The sequence below is a fragment of the Schistocerca americana genome, chromosome 1, assembly GCF_021461395.2.
Source record: "Schistocerca americana isolate TAMUIC-IGC-003095 chromosome 1, iqSchAmer2.1, whole genome shotgun sequence".
Taxonomy (NCBI): Eukaryota; Metazoa; Arthropoda; class Insecta; order Orthoptera; family Acrididae; genus Schistocerca; species Schistocerca americana.
In genome coordinates, this window is record NC_060119.1 from 1,251,438,750 (window position 1) to 1,251,456,468 (window position 17,719).

General features: G+C 45.4%; 1 protein-coding gene across 3 annotated transcripts in view; it reads right to left on the reverse strand.

Annotated features, from left to right (window-relative positions):
- The window catches only part of LOC124620099 (paired box protein Pax-5-like), a 263,562-nt gene that overhangs the window by 108,045 nt on the left and 137,798 nt on the right, over positions 1-17,719 (reverse strand). For all 3 annotated transcript variants that reach the window (XM_047146771.1, XM_047146779.1, XM_047146785.1), the window contains exon 3: positions 9,295-9,492. In XM_047146771.1, coding sequence (XP_047002727.1) covers positions 9,295-9,492 — 198 coding nt within the window. The remainder of the gene's footprint in view (positions 1-9,294; positions 9,493-17,719) is intronic.

Genomic DNA, 17,719 nt, shown 5'->3' on the forward strand with positions numbered 1-17,719 from the left:
GAAGCGTTTTCAATGTGGTGCTACAGAAGAATGTTGAAAATTAGGTGGACTGACGAGGCGAAAAAAGGAATATACGGAAAATTCTGACAAGCGGAAGTGACAGGATGATAGGACATCTGTTATGACATCGGGGAATCATTTCCGTGGTCCTAGAGGAAGTTGTAGACGGTAAAAATTGTAGAGGAAGACAGAGATTGGAATACATCCTGCAAATAATTAAGGATGAAGGTTGCAGTTGCTATTCGACGTTCCAATACGTATTTAACCGTTACGATGCGATCGGAACTCAGATCAGTAACACTGTTAATGGAATGATGGCAGGACTTACCTCACTTTATGTCCTCTACCTTACATTTGTCCACATTTGTACAGAGTGGAAGCGGTTTTCTGGTGACAGTATATTCAAGTGAAAAATCGACGATGTAGGCAAATTAACAGCAAGCGTGCGAAACTGCTGCCGCCGAGGAATGAACTGGTGGAAGCGTTTAGCAAACAGGACCACAGGTAATATGGTACTCTTCCTAGACCCTAGAAAACAAAACGAATTTAAAACAAACTAAGTCGCTGTTTTGACACTAGACTATTAGACTGGATAACGGGCTACAAGACGAACGCATGTGGGGGGATTATGTCGTCTCGGGTACCGGCATAATTTAACGGCTCTTCAGTGAACGGAACTTCTGTTACAACTGTCACTTTTAGCTTTTTCCGTAAAAATAATGTCTTTCATGTGTCATAGTCTGCAAAAAGATAATAAAATCATCGGTCAGACAATGCGATATAAAGCACCATGCAGGTAAGGAAACTCCATTTGTGTTCCCTAGGATTCATTTCTACGATATGGAGCGCCACTGTGGTATCATTCGGAAAAACGGACAGCATTATGAATACCTCCAGCTTCCTACTAGTTACTCATTTCTGTCTTGGAAGGTGAGTAGGCTGTTTGGTACAGAATAGGAATTGGAGAAACCGACCGGTTACCGGTATTTTAGTTCTGAATAAACGGTATTTTTCGGTATTTGTTTGATCTCGATTATAACAGTTTTTTTTATATTTTTTTCTAATGACCTGGTAAAATAACAGGCATGTCAGTTTGCCATAACAGCAGCGCTAAATTTTTGTTTTTCAGATAAATCTTTTTTACAATTAGTAATGCTTGTTCGCATAATTTCCATTGCTCTAAAATATTGGATTGTTGTTGTTGTTGTTGTCTTCAGTCCTGAGACTGGTTTGATGCAGCTCTCCATGCTACTCTATCCTGTGCAAGCTTCTTCATCTCCCGGTACCTACTGCAGCCTACATCCTTCTGAATCTGCTTAGTGTATTCATCTCTTGGTCTCCCTCTAAGATTTTTACCCTCCACGCTGCCCTCCAATGCTAAATTTGTGATCCCTTGATGCCTCAGAACATGTCCTAGCAGCCGGTCCGTTCTTCTTATCAAGTTGTCCCACAAACTCCTCTTCTCCCCAATTCTATTCAATACCTCCTCATTAGTTATTGGATTATTTAAAACTAAACTCCGTCCGAATAGATCTCGGAAGGCCCAACGGTACCGATGGACGCCGATCGGCGACACTGGATGCGGATAGGGAAGGGCATAACGTGAACACACCACCTTCCCAGCCGTTCTCATATTCGTCACCTGGACCGCTATTTCTCAATCAAATAGTTCCTCAATTGGTCTCACAAGGTCTGAGTACACCCCACTTACTAACAGTGCTTGGCAGATGCGGAAGGTCACCCGTACAAGTTCTAGCCAAGGCAGACAGCGCTTAACTTTGGTGATCTGCTGGGAACCACTGTTACCACTGCGGCAAGGCCGTTGACACTGGATAATTTGAAAACTGGGAAAAGTGATCATAGAGCAATGCAGAGACAATAATGTACCTATTCCGTGCGCTGTAGTATGTGCACGGTGGAAGACTTGTTCAAATGAGTGTGAACTCCTAAGGCACCAAACTGCTGAAGTCATCGGTCCTTAAAATTACACACCACTTAAATTAACTTACACTAAGAACAACACACACACACATGCCCGAAGAAGGACTCGAACCTCCGGCGGGAGGGACCGTGTAATCCGTGACATAACGCCTCTAACCACCCGGGCACTCCGCGCGGCATGTGCAAGACCTACCTGCACCTTGTCTATTCAGTAGCTTATCGTTGTCGTCCTTGCACATCAGTTGTATTGCAGAATAACACCATCCCTAGTTTGGAAGTATTGTACTAAGTGTGGTAGCAGTGAAGTACAATGCTCCGTTTGCTACAAAAGGTTAAAAACTGGAGGAGGCGCAAGAAACTCGTGACATCGCATAAAGAGAAAACAACCACAATGGTCCTTGGAAGAGAAGGTAAATTTGAATGACATACCTATATTTTATTGATGTGCAGTAGACTTGGGTCAATAACGGAACCCTTAACTTTTGGGTTGCTTCACTGTGAGAAATTGACACCATCCAAACGTGATGGTGCTGGGAAGTCATCAACTTGTGACCTTTCGCTCTCATTGTCGCCACGCCCATCTGCTTCATATTCGCAAAATCTGCTGAAGACCATAAGACTGATTTCTACCGCAGCCTCAATGCCATATCGAACGTGGTCTCCTGCTCCTTAACCCATACTAGAATTTTTCGGTCTTTGTTGCAAGTCTGCTTTTTTTACTGGAAGTAATAGCAGTTGGAAAGCTACAATCGGTTCATTTTGAGCGATTGTAACAGTCGAATTAAAATGAAGTCGAAGAGAACCAGTGTAACTGGAAAGCGATTGTTTTTATCCCTAGTAGAGAATGGCTGGTTTTAGGATCCACATCGCATGACGTTTGAGTTTCCGTGATGGAAAACTACTCATGTAAAACAGATTGAGGGTTTATTCCCTGGCGGCTGCGAGAAGTAGCGAAAATGATTTTATGTTTTTCAACGTCTGTCCCTTACTTATTACGAAAGTACAAGCAACTGTTATCCTATCGGGTGAAGTTTAACCCTTAAGTTGGCTGTTTAGGTTTTTATGTTGGTAACGTCACGTAGCGCTCTGTATGAAAATCACTGGCTGTGCTGTGTGCAGTCTGTGGCTGGTTGGCATTGTTGGAATATTCGCTATTGTAGTGTTGGGCAGTTGGATGTTAAGAGCGTGTAGCGTTGTGCAGTTGGAGGTGAGCCGCCAGCAGTGGTGGATGTGAGGAGAGAGATGGCAGAATTTTGAGAGCGGGCGATCTGGACGTGTGCCCATCAGAAAGAGTAAATTTGTAATACTGTATACCATAAACTCATATATACATGATGACATTTGAATATTATTAAGGTAAATACATTGTTTGCTCTGTATCAAAATCTTTCATTTACTAACTATGCCTATCAGTAGTTAGTATCCTTTACTTAGCTGGCAGTATTGGCGCTCGTTGTATTGCAGTAGTTCGAGTAACGAAGATTTTTGTGAGGTAAGTAATTCATGAAAGGTTTAGGTTATTGTTAGTCAGGGCCATTCTTTTGTAGGGATTATTGAAAGTCTGATTGCGTTGCGCTAAAAATATTGTGGTCAGTTCAGTGATGATCAGAATAAGTAAAGAGAGAAATGTCTGAGTACGTTCAGTTTTGCTCAGCTGTTTGAAAATCAAATAATGTAGAGGTTTTCCATCACAGTAAAACATAAATTTTCCTAAGGGGATGTTTCAACCCATCAACTGATTATGTATAGTTCGGATAAAAATTACTATTACGTTATTAAATCCCTCTTGGTGTTAATTTTCCGTCTGCTACTTACATCCATAGGGTTCTAGTTGTTATCGAATCGTCAATCTAAAGAGAAATCAGTCTGGAATACAGTTCATTCTGAAATATTATTTTAGAGCCATGTTTGGTTCCATGATACCGTTGCATTCACAGAAGCCGATACAAATTAAATAGGAAAAAAATTAAAAAAACAGAGCGCTATAAAGTTCTCTCGGTTGACGACCCCGCACTTGCCGCTACAACACAACACATATGCGTCGAGCTTATTACGTCGCCAGAGTTATTTCCCCAGAGCGAGCGCGGGACAAACGGGCCCCTGGCGAGGGCCGCCGAGATTGCTGGGTGGGGGTGGAGGGTTGGCTTGCCCGTTCCCCCGGGGGGGCGCCATCTGTCCGTGTTTTAATAATCGCGCCACTTGCTGCCCCTGCCCCTAATGGACAAGCGCCCGGGGGCCGATTGCCATCTCGGGGGTGCAGATAGCATCGCAGCCCACAGCTGGTCTCGCGCAGCCTAGCCTGTTACGTCTCCTCGTAGTCTGTCCCGCGCCCTTGTACTCGACATTCAGTTTACATGCCGAGATTTGCATCTACATCCGTAGTCCCCCAGTCGCCGATGGTCTATGAATCGCGGAGAAAAGACAGTGTGCATGTCCTAATTGGTGGCTCGTAAACTGCTCCCAGTTAAATTTGTGCCCAGAAAAGGTGGAGGAGAGGTCCACTAATCTCCCTGCCCGAGCTCCGCAACTTGCCTGTCAACACAACGCTGCAACCACTAGGAACCCTGCATATTTTTAAAAGCTTAAATTAATTTAAAGTTATGATGCGGACAAACTGAAAAAATCCGGAAACCTCTTCCACACCTGGAGTCAAATCCATGTAATGGTACCTTTTATTACTGGCTCCTTATCGTGTTTTACCTCTACAAATGCTTGGACGCCCCCCAAATCGTCTTATTCTCTTTTTTTACGTTTTATTCTCTTCAATGAAGGGTGGAGTGAACAGTTCAAACCCCAACCATTGTAAGTACAGTTCTTGTAGCAAAATACCGGGTGAGCTGATAGTGAGTCAGAGGAAGTCACAACTGAAAATATTTCGGAGTGTAATTGTACTTCAGACATTTGTCTTACGACCATGAAACTTTCCGAATACAGCGGTCGGGAGGGAATGTTTTCTATGCCATTCTGCGTAAGTAGAACACAGTTTATGATCCGCCGCACTGGGAGTACCGCAGAGACCGGCAGAACGGCCAGTTCTTACCGTCGACGTCGGCGGAGTTCGAAAAGAGACCACTTAGCCAGAAGTAAAGTCCAGAGTGTAGCGACAGTCGTCCTAAGCGCGCTCAAAATAGTCCAGGCAGCGACTGGAGTCAAAAACGTAACCACAGGCAAGGTTAGTCACTTTACTATTAAATATTAAACGGCGTGTACCGAAGGCTTCAGAAAATAGCGAGGAACTGCGGGACAAGTGTCGGACCGCAGTATTTACCGTCACTCTCGTGTCAGTGGACGGGCCCACGTGTTGCGCGCGTGGTGGCGGCGATACCTTACGCGGGCGCCCGAGTATCTCTGATCTTTCCTCAACACTGATGAGCTGGTTGCGAAATATGAACCACTGTCGGATAGCAAAGGGCGATTTGAGTTATTTTTAATTTATATAAATAAAGGTAAACGCACAAAATCCATACACTTTCGAAGAAGAAAACTACAAGACCGAACTAGTACAAACAGACGGAAAAAGACCTGAAAGAATTAGGGCCTCCAAATCTACATGACAGAAATGAAATCAGAAAAATCACAAACACACGGGGTTTTGAGGAAGAAGACAGAAAAACTAACCGACACAAGTGGTCTACTTAACGAAAGCCAGCCCATTCGTTGCGTATGAAGGAATACTTGGCGAAAAGGAAGGCCAACGAATGTTGATTACGCGTGGTCCTAAGTGATCCATCCGTGAAGAAGAAGAAGAAGAAGAGGAAAGGTAAAGCTGCATGGCTTGAACACCTCAGTGCTTTACCAGGCACGGCCGCCGATATTTGAACCGACTTACTCAGTAATTTTAATTTATATCTGAGACAATGCGTCGCAGAGGGCTGTGTGAACGGTTAGTGCGAGTTTTATTGAAATACCGCTGAATTTTGTTTCGCGAATTCTAAGTTTGGATCCGATGACGGCTCTAGGCAGAACACGTCAATAATGTAACAAGTAAAAAAAGATACATTACAAGATCCTGACACCATTACAAGCAAAAAATCTGTTTTGACTTCCCGCAGCATCTGTGTTTCACCTTTGTAAGTGCTATAACGATATGTCACGATCCTAGCACAGCAAGTCTGAGGACGTGGAGAAGCAGTTGAACGGAATGGATAGTGTCTCGAAAACAGGTTATACGATGAACATCAACAAAATGAAAACAAGGGTAGCTGTATGTAATCGAAATAAATCAGGCGATGATTAGGGGACTACATTAGGAAAAAGTAGTAGATGACGTTTGCTATTGGCAACGTAATAACTGATGATGTACTGCACAGACAAGAGGCTTTTGAAGTGTGGTGCTACACAAGAAAGTTGAAGATTGGACAGAAAGAATAACAGATAAGGAGGTACTGAATCGAACAGGCGAGAACAGAAATTTACAGCGATTAACTAAAAGAAAAGATCCGTTGATAGGATAAATTCTGAGGCATCAAAGTATCGGCAAATTCGGTAATGGGCACAAATGTGGGGGCGGGGGATGGAGACTAAGGTGTACTAGTATGCAGGTTCAAAGGGATGTAAGTTGCAGTAGATACGCAGAGATTAAGAGACTCATACGGGAAAGTCTACAGCGGTGGTTGCATCACGGCAGGCTTGACAGCGAAGACCACTACAACTGTTGTGTGGCCTAGTTGATAAGGGATCCAAAAACTGAAGCCGCAGCCTGGAATAACAGGCTAAGTAAGGCGCCTGTGGCTCGAACTGTCCTTAGAGGAGGACGCGCTCCTCTCCCCGGCAGAGGACTCGGAACGGCCGGCGCTGCGCTGCGCGGTGCGGCGCGGCTGTGGCCCGGCAGACGAGATGGCCGATACGACGGCTGGCGGCAGCAGGCAGAGGCGCAGGGCTGGCCGATGCGAGCCGGGCCTCCGCCACACGCCAATTACGCGCGCGCCGCTGTTTGCCCGCCGCCTGCCGCCCGATCGGGCCCGGGCCGCGCGTTTGAAGTGCGCCGTGGCGCGCCTCAGCGGCCGGTTAACAGGATTAAGGGCTTATTCCCGCCCCGCCACCCTTTCCTCCTCCCCCCACCACCAGATAAGGGCGCCGGATTTCCATTTACGGAGCGACCGGCGCGTTCTGCAGGCGCCGCTATCTCCGCGGCAGCTCGGCTGTCGTGAGCCATGAAAATAAATCCCCTCGGTGCGATAGCGCAGAGCAGAGTAGAACAGAGAAGAGAGGTGTCACGTTTCCGCGACATGTGGTCCGGCCCGCACTTGTCAGGGCCTCCCACTTCTCCACATCAAAACCTAACCAGGCTACTCCTCAAGCTATCGACCAACACGCAAAAAAGTTTCTGAATTAGCTACTCAATAACAGGCATTTCTCCACTCACATAGTTTAACACAGAGCACCGAAGTAACGCCGTAAGTATCTGTCCCCTGGCGCTTTGTTTCCCGCTATTCATCAACGGCCGACCATCGAACGAAATGCCCGCTTACATACATGTTTACTTCGCTGATGATACCAGTAAAATGATTTTATATCCGACTCCATAACAGTGCAAAAATTTTAAATTCAATTCCCTTTAAGCCTGATGGTTACTCGACACATTTGTCGATGTTCCGCGTTTCTGTGAAATGCCAAGTAACCGCGCTGCGGATTTCACGCTCAATTGCAGGCCCACCTGCGGCTGAGTCAACACAGTGGCAGCAGGAAGGCAAGACTACGCCATGTTCAGCTGGGCCGAGACTGTAAAGTGCCGCGATAACATCAAGCGGTTTTCTGGTGGAGATCGATGTCGTGCTACGGGCAGCATAGCGGAAAGCATAAACACGTGGTTCATAAACGCCGACAGTGACTCCAACAAAACTTGGACTACACAGTTCCTTATACATGAACGTGTTGCAACAGGCACTCTCACGCCTTCTGCACTGGAAGGAAACTAATGGACTGCAATTATTTAAATTTGTGAAGTTACGGGAAGACGAGAAACTTCTAGGAACATCTTACAGGTGGGTGCAAATTGGCTTTGTTAGAATAATGTCGCCTGTTACTCAATACTCTCATATAGTATCTTCATGGTTTTTCTATTTCATTCCGTCGCGATCTATGAAATAAAGTACCGGATGACATGCCTCATACATGTGCGATATGTGTACTTCAAAAATATGTCCCCTCTGAAACATTATTTCACCAATAATATGTTTTTGTAAAACTTGACTCAGCTGCCTTCATTTATGATGTTCGTATTCACATTATCTTATTATTTTCCGAGTTAAATATCTCCATCTTCAGCCGGCCATATTGTTGTGCAAATTAAATAGCTCCATCTTTAGCCGTCCGTAGGGCTACCCAAATTTACACTAAACAGAGTATACACAGAAGATTCACTATTAAGGCTAGCTTTAGAATCAGATGATTCAAGAAAATAGAGCAACTGTTATATTGACGTCGAGGCATATACTCCGCTCTATCAGAAACTGAACACGTCGAGCATTATGGCGCAGAGGACACATTCTGTCAATGTTTTGGAGCATCTCATCGGTGTCGCCCCTAGCGTCATAGCCGGCCGGAGTGGCCAAGCGGTTCTAGACGCTACAGTCTGGAACCGCGCGTCCACTACGGTCGCAGGTTCGAATCCTGCCTCGGGCATGGATGTGCGTGATGTCCTTAGGTTAGTTAGGTTTAAGTAGTTCTAAGTTCTAGGGGACTGATGACCTCAGCAGTTAAGTCCCATAGTGCTCAGAGCCATTTGAACCCTAACGTCATGGTGTAGCCAGTCATTGGGTATTAGTACTAGTCTGCGTCATATCCGGTAGTGATTGTAACTCTAACGAGACATGCATCCGAAACATCTTAAGTCCTTATACGCTACCTCTGAAGATGCAGTATGCTGATACCATTTGTCAACGCGTCATCAGTTTTCCACACACGGCACGAGTCTCTATGAACTACCTGCATCGTTATCGGGTACGCTCTTGCGCAACAAGATAGCGTCCAGTATATCATTGACAGAACATGTATTGGACAAGTTTGTGCGTCAACTTCACCTCAATGCTAATATCAAGAATTCCGAAGACCAGTTACAAGAGAAGAAGGCCAAGTAACTGTAGGACAGAATACGGCTGCTGTATGGTACCCTCAGTGATCGAATCGGTATATACATCCAAGCCCGAATGGACACAACATCCTAATGCGAGGGGTCCAGCAGTGTGCTGGTCTTACCAGTTTCACTGTTCATTTAACCTGACTTTTGTCTAGTCAACACAAAGCCCCATTTAAATTCCCCCTCTCCTTCTAGACGCTTAATTTTACCAGACAGTGTACTATCACGGACAATTGCATTCACGGCAAGCGCTCGCCCAGCCGTGCAGTACTCACCGGTTGATGGAGGAGACGCTGGGCACGTTGTCCTGCGAGCAGATGCCCTCGGCGAGCAGCCGGTCGCGAATCTCCCAGGCGAACATGGTGGGGTTCTCGCGCTTGTAGTTGGCGATCGCGTCCACCACCAGCGGCGTCGCCACCTTGGGCTTGCTGCCGCCGATGACGCCCGCCTTGAAGCTGCCCGTCTCGTAGTACCTGCGCAACAAGCGACACCCGCATTTAAAACGTGCTGCTTTTCTTATTGGCTTCTTCCGTCAGGATGGTACAATGTTTCAGGAGCAACAGAGAAGGCAAAATGTGACCATTTGAGATCGAGAACCCTGAAGCACAAATGACTTGGCCGAAATCTGCGAATCCAACCGTCGTCTTGCTCGGGCTGGAAGATCCTGTTAGTATCATTTCCGTGTTTGCGAGTTAAATTTGAGATTTTTAAAGTCAGCCTTACAGAAAACATAACGTATTTCTTTTTTATTTATCCAGGAATGTTTGGTACCTATGTGTCATCCTCTTAGGCTCTCGATTTATTTCCGTAAAAAGTCATACAAAGTTCGTGGTTTTTTCCATCCTACTTCCGTAAACTACAACATTTTGTTTAATTTGTTTTGATTGCTCACCCGGAATTAAGGGCTTGTGAGAACTGATTTTTACTGGTCGTCTTTTGTGTGCTTTTTTATTGTTTTTGACTGCATGTCATCTGCAAAGTACTACTCACGAATAAATTCGCTTGTTTTGGGAATACTTTTTCGTGAATAGTGTTTGTGTATGTGACTGTACGTACATCATCCGTCCAGCTGTGCACCTCTATTGGGTATCTCTTTTTATTGCTATTGCGCGCGCTGTATTCCACACCATTTCTTGTATTTCACTCTCATCTTTTTCATTCACAGGTAGTTTTCGCAAAACTGTATTTGAATAAACGCTTCCGTCTCCATATTCATAGAGGCGCTACGTTATTGTCGCCAAGAGAGAGCTAGAAAATAAGATGGGAGGTGACTGAGAAGCAGGTATTTTTGTATATTTGAAGGTGTTTGATACTATCTTTTGTACAGGGAAGTGTCGCTGTAAAATCCATTGAGAAGATGTTGAATAAGTGTACCTAACCCCAGCAGTGAGTGAAGAATATAGGAGGCAACATCGTCAAACTCGATGTCGACCTACACGGCTTGTCTGGCACGCCGTGAAGCATGGAGTAATATTGGACGAAATCAGTTTCTCAATACCGAGTTCTGTCGAACGTTGCAGAGGGTTAGCACAGAACTGCTGAGCTGAGGAGGCGCAGCTGATTTCCAAACCCAATCGCCACCTCTAGCGGCACGTTGCTGCAATCACATCCCGAGACGAGCTGCACCGCCGGACACGGTTGCAGCATCCAAACATCTGGTTACTGTCAGTATTCAGCAATTCAGCTTAATTAGTTCTTTCCTTCAGAAATTTCACTTCTGGTGTTGATCGTATGAGAACAGCATTTTCAAATTAGATACTAAATGAGATAAGAATGCCAATAACAGTGGAAATTCGCGTGTTAGTAGCGTTATAGAGGTAACGCTGGAGCATCAATATAGATATAGGTCGACTTTCGATAACTTGAGTGGAAAACTGAAAGATGTAATTATCCGTTCAAGGGCTGTGAGGACAACACACTGCCGCACCATACACTAAGGTATGAAGAGTGATGTCGATAATAGTTCCCACGATAGCGAAGTGTGGGAAGCGAAACGCCTGATGCCCTGGTGGCGGCCGCAGAGCTTTTTGCCGCCGCCCTCTGGCTTCCTCGCTGTAATTATGTACGAGCTCTGGGTGCCATAGCCACAGAGGGGCGCCGCGCAAGTGGCGGCTGCTACGGCTCTGTAGCAACGGTTACAACTGCTAGGGAGCGATATTGCTCTGTCTGACCACCTATTGTAAGGTAACGACATGCCCCCCCCCCCCGCCCCCCCCCCCCCATCCAAATACGAGGACTCTCTTATAGAGTCACGCTGGTCCTATAGTCAGGTCGTCTGTGATCCTAGTTTGTTGACTGTTCCTATATACAGCAACATTGCTCAAACTAGGCGATAATGTGGGGTTGCCTGAGTAGGAGTGGTTCCGTTGCTAGCAGAAAATGTGTTACAAGTGGACGGTCGTATCGATTTGCTCACACCGGCCGCGGTAGAAAGATTCCACAAGAAACGTCCCTAATTAGCCGCAGCGTGCAGCTGATTATGGTTTGGAATATTTTTAGCAGTATCGCTTATCAGTATCATGAATGTATACTTCTTTCGTCATGAGAATTTGTTGAAATTTAAGTGAATTGTGTATTTGTCTTGCCACAAAATATTTTATTAATTTCATGATGCGTTTCGGCCACTGGCCATCTTCATGACGTTGTCGGTACAAATCACAAGTGTGAACTTATTTACGCATAAGGAAGTTTTCATTAATGGCTTGTACCGTCCACACTGATCGGGATACACTGTATGAGTTTACTTGGTGTCGGTCTGAAGATGGCCAGTGGTCGAAATGAGTCAGGAAATTAATACAATATTAGTGCTCAAGATAAACATATCTGTAAGTGCAACCGATACCATTTCATTTCATTTTGCGTTCATGCAACATATTACTATTTGTACAAACACAAGCGAGCAGAAACCGTATTACGAAACATACGCCATTACTTCACAATGAGTACAGGTGCGAATGTCATCAACTTTGAACAGTTACTCAGAAGTTTGAAGAGTATTTCTACGCGTGACTGAGATTTTGTACGTTTCTATTATGCAAAAATAAACGCTTTCAAGTTACGGTAGTTTTGGATTTAAAAGTGGACAAGCTAAGATTCAGTTAATGAGTCATGGGCGACATTTAACCTGTTCTAAATAAAGTATTACAAACTCAAGTTCATTTCAAGTAACTGTATTATTTCAAGAGGCCACATGATTAGATTTTCTTTGTACCTTTGGGACACATGTGGTTTAGGGCGTACGGTTTAATCACACGGTGCAGGCTTCCATGGCCAATATTTGCGTTCTTCGTGACTTTGGTTTAATGGGAATTGGACCATGGTCCAAGGCATATTTACCTGCTCAACAAAAAAAATGGTTCAAATGGCTCTGAGCACTATGGGACTTAACATCTCAGGTCATCAGTCCCCTATAACTTAGAACTATTTAAACCTAACTAACCTAAGGGCATCACACACATCCATGCCCGAGGCAGGATTCGAACCTGCGACCGTAGTGGTCGCGCGGTTCCAGACTGAAGCGCCTATAACCGCTCGGCCACCAGTGGCCGGCCCTGCTCAACATTTCGTTTTCCAATGCTAGTGTCATCATCAGAGGCTGTTAAGACGGAGATAGCAGTCTCAAACTTTTGTATTATCGCGAAGTATGGCAGAGAGTGTAACAGAAATGATACAGGATTTGGGCTGGAAACCATTAAAAGAAAGGCGTTTTTCGTTGCGACGGAATCTTCTCACGAAAATCCAATCCCCAACTTTCTCCTCCGAATGCGAAAATATTTTGTTGACGCCGACCTACATAGGGAGGAACGATCACCATGATAAAATAAGGAAAATCAGAGATCGTACGGAAAGATATAGGCGCTCATTCTTTCCGCGCGCTATACGAGATTGGAATAATAGAGAATTGTGAAGGTGGTTCGATGAACCCTCTGCCAGGCACTTAAATGTAGATGTAGAAACTTAAAACGAGCTCAGCAACCCGAACTGTTTGTACGTAACCAAGCAACGGTCGGTTCCTGACGTCATCACAGCTCTCCCTGAGATCGCGCAGTCACACCGACGTGTGGTGTGCTAAGCACCTTACAGGTGGGAAGAGTTGATACTTTTGTATTTGAGTATTTTTTTTATGGGACTTAACATGTGAGGTCATCAGTCCCCAAGAGTTGATACTGTTTGGTTTATTTTACACTAAGATCCACGACTTGCGTAATTCATGTCCTTCTTTTCTGTTAATGATATTTTTGTGTTTGAGAGTTTCTACTGGCTTTCTGCAAATCTTAGCATAGTAATTATTGGATCCTGATGAAACAATAGCGTCGAAGAAATGAATTTGGCGGTTTGCTGGCGCCAATGCATGATGTGCTACTGCCGATTCAACCGTGTTTTCCTGACGACAATTGCTCTTGTGTTTCTCAAGGCGGGTGTCAATGCTTCTTCTAGCACTTGGCAAGTATACTTGACCTGATGTCGTCTTAAAATCCTGCCGATGAGATGTATGAGAGCAAAGGTTTCCTTTTGTTAGTTCTTTTTACTTGAAGCTCCGGATCTCTTAGGGAGTACTGCGTCATTAATCTCGTCATCTGAGTAACCATTTCTTCTGGAAGCAGTTCTTAAATTATCGAGTTCGTCCTCCCAAGTATTGTGTTTCACAGCCTCTATTAGCCTGGTCCACCAATGTTAGAGCCCTCCTCTTTCCTGCTTGGGATGGTGACTGGACTGTCTGCGAAGGTATCTATCCCTTTGAGTGGGCTTTCTGCAGACTTTGTACCCTAAATTTCCGTCTGATTTTCTACGTGCCTGTACATCCAAAAATGACATTTGACTTCTTTCTCTTTTCCATAGTGAACTTTATAAAATAGTTACCATCGTTCAGAAAATTTACATCTTCTTTAGAGATCTTTTTCTCCATGAGGCTATATAAAGTGTACCGAAACGAACATGACGGTTGTTCTTCACCGTCTGAAGGGCTGTTTCTTCAATTATTTCCTTATAAAAACAACTGCGCTGAATTGGTTCCCCATAGTAACACCATCAGTTTGCTAATAAAATTTCTTGTCCTTTGTCTGAAATAAGGCAAAGACCGCCATCTCTTCCTCATTACAGCCTCCATAACACACGTCGGTGAAAATGTGCTATCCTTAGGTAGCACGGTGATGACGTCACGAACCGAACGTCACGTGGATACGTATGAACGTTTCGGCTGAACTTTTTTAAGTTTGAAACTGTACCATCTATAGCCTTTGGTGATGTCTCGAGCATTAGAATACAGAACTTTAGGTAGAAAATATGACTTGAACCGTGGCCTAACGCCCATAAAACTAAAGTCACCAAGGACGCACGGTTTAAATTTAACAACCACAGATTCGAGAGATGACAATTAAAACTTTCTGACGGAGAGGCACGGATAGTTCACAATCTTTGATAGGACACCAAAGGACTGACTGAGGGAAGTGTGGACCAATCTCTGAGGAGAGATGGTGCAACCACTAACAAAAGCTACACGCTAGTAGTCCATTAGCCGCAGGAAACATTTCGCCTTCACTAATGTGCTCCAAACGAGCCAGCTTTTTTGCCTCTCACTACCTCGACGAGGTGTAGACCGCAGTGCCTTCCCTTGTGAGGCGTTATCGCTGTACAACCGCGGACGAGCTGGCTTCAGGTCCTTCGTAGGCGGCCTCCAGAATGCGCCCCTTGACTTGGCGGCTGCAGGCGGCTCGCCGCGGACGCAGCCGACGCTGATTGTGACGTCACGGTAGACAATGGCGGCCGCAGTTAGGACCACAAAGCCGGCTTAATCGGCGCGCGCGTCCGCTCTGCCATCTACCGCCCAATATCGAAAACGCCGCGAGAGCCCGCAGCCCGAAACCAACCGCATTACAACTTTACAAACCGTATTATTTTACACAAACTCCGAGCGCGGCGCCGATTTTCATAACAAAGGGCTGGCGTCCCGGAGGACGCGCCCGCCGGCAACCTCATTACGGGGCTTATTAGTGCACTGCACTCCACTCCACTCCAGTCCTCTCCAGTCCTCTCCAGCCGAGGCAGAGAGCAGGAGCCGAGCCGGCTCTCGCGGCGGACGCGTGCCGCCTCGGTCGCGCCGACCTGTCACGGCAGCACCGTTCGCTCCGCCGCGATTCTGGTTTCCCGGCCGATATTCGGTAAGACCTGCAGGAAATTACTGCTTGGAGCAACAACCTGGTACTCGTTATGTCACCACTGATGTAACGAACACGCCTACGCATCTGACTATAACAAACCAACCAACACGAAGACTTAAACGCCAAGTTTTTGGCTTTGTTTAATTACGAGATTTTGGTCCTTTGGAAAACAACTCGGGTTGTTACACCGGTGTTTAGTCATAACGCAATAAAATAAACATTTACCGCAAACGAAACTTTATCCGTTATCCTAAAAATAACTTCTATAGAGACCACGATACACATTACGAGAGAAAATATAACAACGGACAACGCTGCAGAAAAATTAAATTAAAAATGTTCTGCAAAAAGTGACGCGACACCGACGGCTGGTATCGCAAACTGCTCTATAGCTCTCGAAGTTCGTCCTAAATGCTACCAAAAGCTGACAAAAGTTTCTGTGTGTCAGCTGAGCATTAACAGATTGCCGGCCGGATTGGCCGTTCGGTTCTAGGCGCTACAGTCTGGAGCCGGGCGACCGCTACGGTCACAGGTTCGAATCCTGCCTCGGGCATGGATCTGTGTGATGTCCTTAGGTTAGTTAGGTTTAATTAGTTCTAAGTTCTAGGCGACCGATGACCTCAGAAGTTAAGTCGCATAGTGCTCAGAGCCATTTGAACCATTAACAGATTCAGTGGCCCCAATCAAACGCATCAGCACGTTTGGAGCGGAGAAGGATCAAGCGGCCATAGTAGAAGTACTGCAGAGGGCTGACACTGTCCCTCAACAGTCATGCATCCTTCTTCAGTAATACAACCTATTATGTCGTCCGCGACGGCGAGTGTTCATCAGAGAGCCGTGCGGTTAAAGGCGCTGCAATCTGGAACCGCAAGACCGCTACGGTCGCAGGTTCGAATCCTGCCTAGGGCATGGATGTTTGTGATGTCCTTAGGTAAGTTAGGTTTAACTAGTTCTAAGTTCTAGGGGACTAATGACCTCAGCAGTTGAGTCCCATAGTGCTCAGAGCCATTTGAACCATTTGTTCATCACAGAGGTGTCCTAGGGAAGTGCAATAGGACCGCTGTTATTTTCTGTTTACATAAATGATCCGGGCAGGGGGGGGGGAGGGGGAGGTGCACAAATCTGTTCTTTCCTGATGATGTGGTGGTGGACGAGAAGGTGCCTAAGATGAGTGACTATAGGGCGACGGAAACAACACAGTTTAGCCTCAATGTACACGTAACAGGTGGCGTGGTGGGGAGGTGGTGTCTCGAGCCGCCCCCGGGTTCACAAACAGTTCAGCACACACAGAGGTGGCGTTCCGAAGTGACGCGCAGCGACGTCCAAGGAGCGCATTGCTGCTTCTACTCTCGGGTGAAGTGTGGTACCGCACGCTTTGAATGGATAATGATACTGAACTTAATGACAGCTACCACTTGTGAGAATTTGTAAAGTTTCAGACCTAACTGAAATCATAAAACAGGTTCATCTGATAAAATCAATCATTATCAGAAACAATTTATTTCAGCGCTTGGCAACAGTTAAGCACCTAAACCATCATTTGGAACATCACTGCAAATAAAATTTTATACATATAAGTGTTTAAAGAATGCAGTAGCTATGTTGAAATGAAATGAGAGAGAACTTCCGGAACATGTCGAAAGACTTTCCTTAATAGATCTTGGAGATGGCTGTTGTGGTAGCAATTAATCGTTTGTTTTATTTCCTATTACGGTATTGCCTCATTGAAGTATTGAGAATGTCCCGTCACAAAGCGGAAAAACTTGGTGTAACATGTAAATAACTCGAAAGGTAAGATCAATTTTCCAAGGGTTGCAACACAGTTGTGAATTGATAGTTCTAATTTTTATGTTAACGTACCAAATACGCATTCTGCTGATTTTCGTCCTCTTAAAAATTAATATTGAGTATTCGCTCATTTGTAAATAGACATCACGAGACTGATTTCATTACGTTTCTGTGAAGGGTGAATGCCTCATGTACCACGGAACAGAAACGAATTTGTTATGAAGTAATGCTATGAAATTGTCGCCTATCGATGGTGAGGCCATGCTCACCTACAGGTACTAGACAAAAAAGTGGAAACACCGCAGAAATGTACGCTTGAACATAAATGCAGATGGCTAGCCAAACCTGCAGGCTGCGCTATTGCGCTTGCTCACGAATGACACCGTGCAGTGTCCTCAATACGTTACAAGTATCAGTCGTGATCTGAACAGCGTTCCTCGCAGCTGTGAGAGCATTACGTCGGAGTTACATCAATTCGATCTTGAGCAAATTGTTGGTGGTTTTATGGTGGTGCTTCTGTAACCAAGGCAGCCGAAGTGTCCGTTGTTTCAAGAGTCACCGTATCGACGATTTATATCGCACACAGAGAAAGCGGAAAAACACCATCCGCTAAGTCACAACGCGAACAAAAATCTGTGTCGACTCACCGTGACGGGCGGTCACTGAAGAGGATTGTGACGAACGACAAGAGGACGACAGCTGCAAAATCACTGCAGAACTGAATGTCGTACTCGCGAACACTGTCGGCAACAAA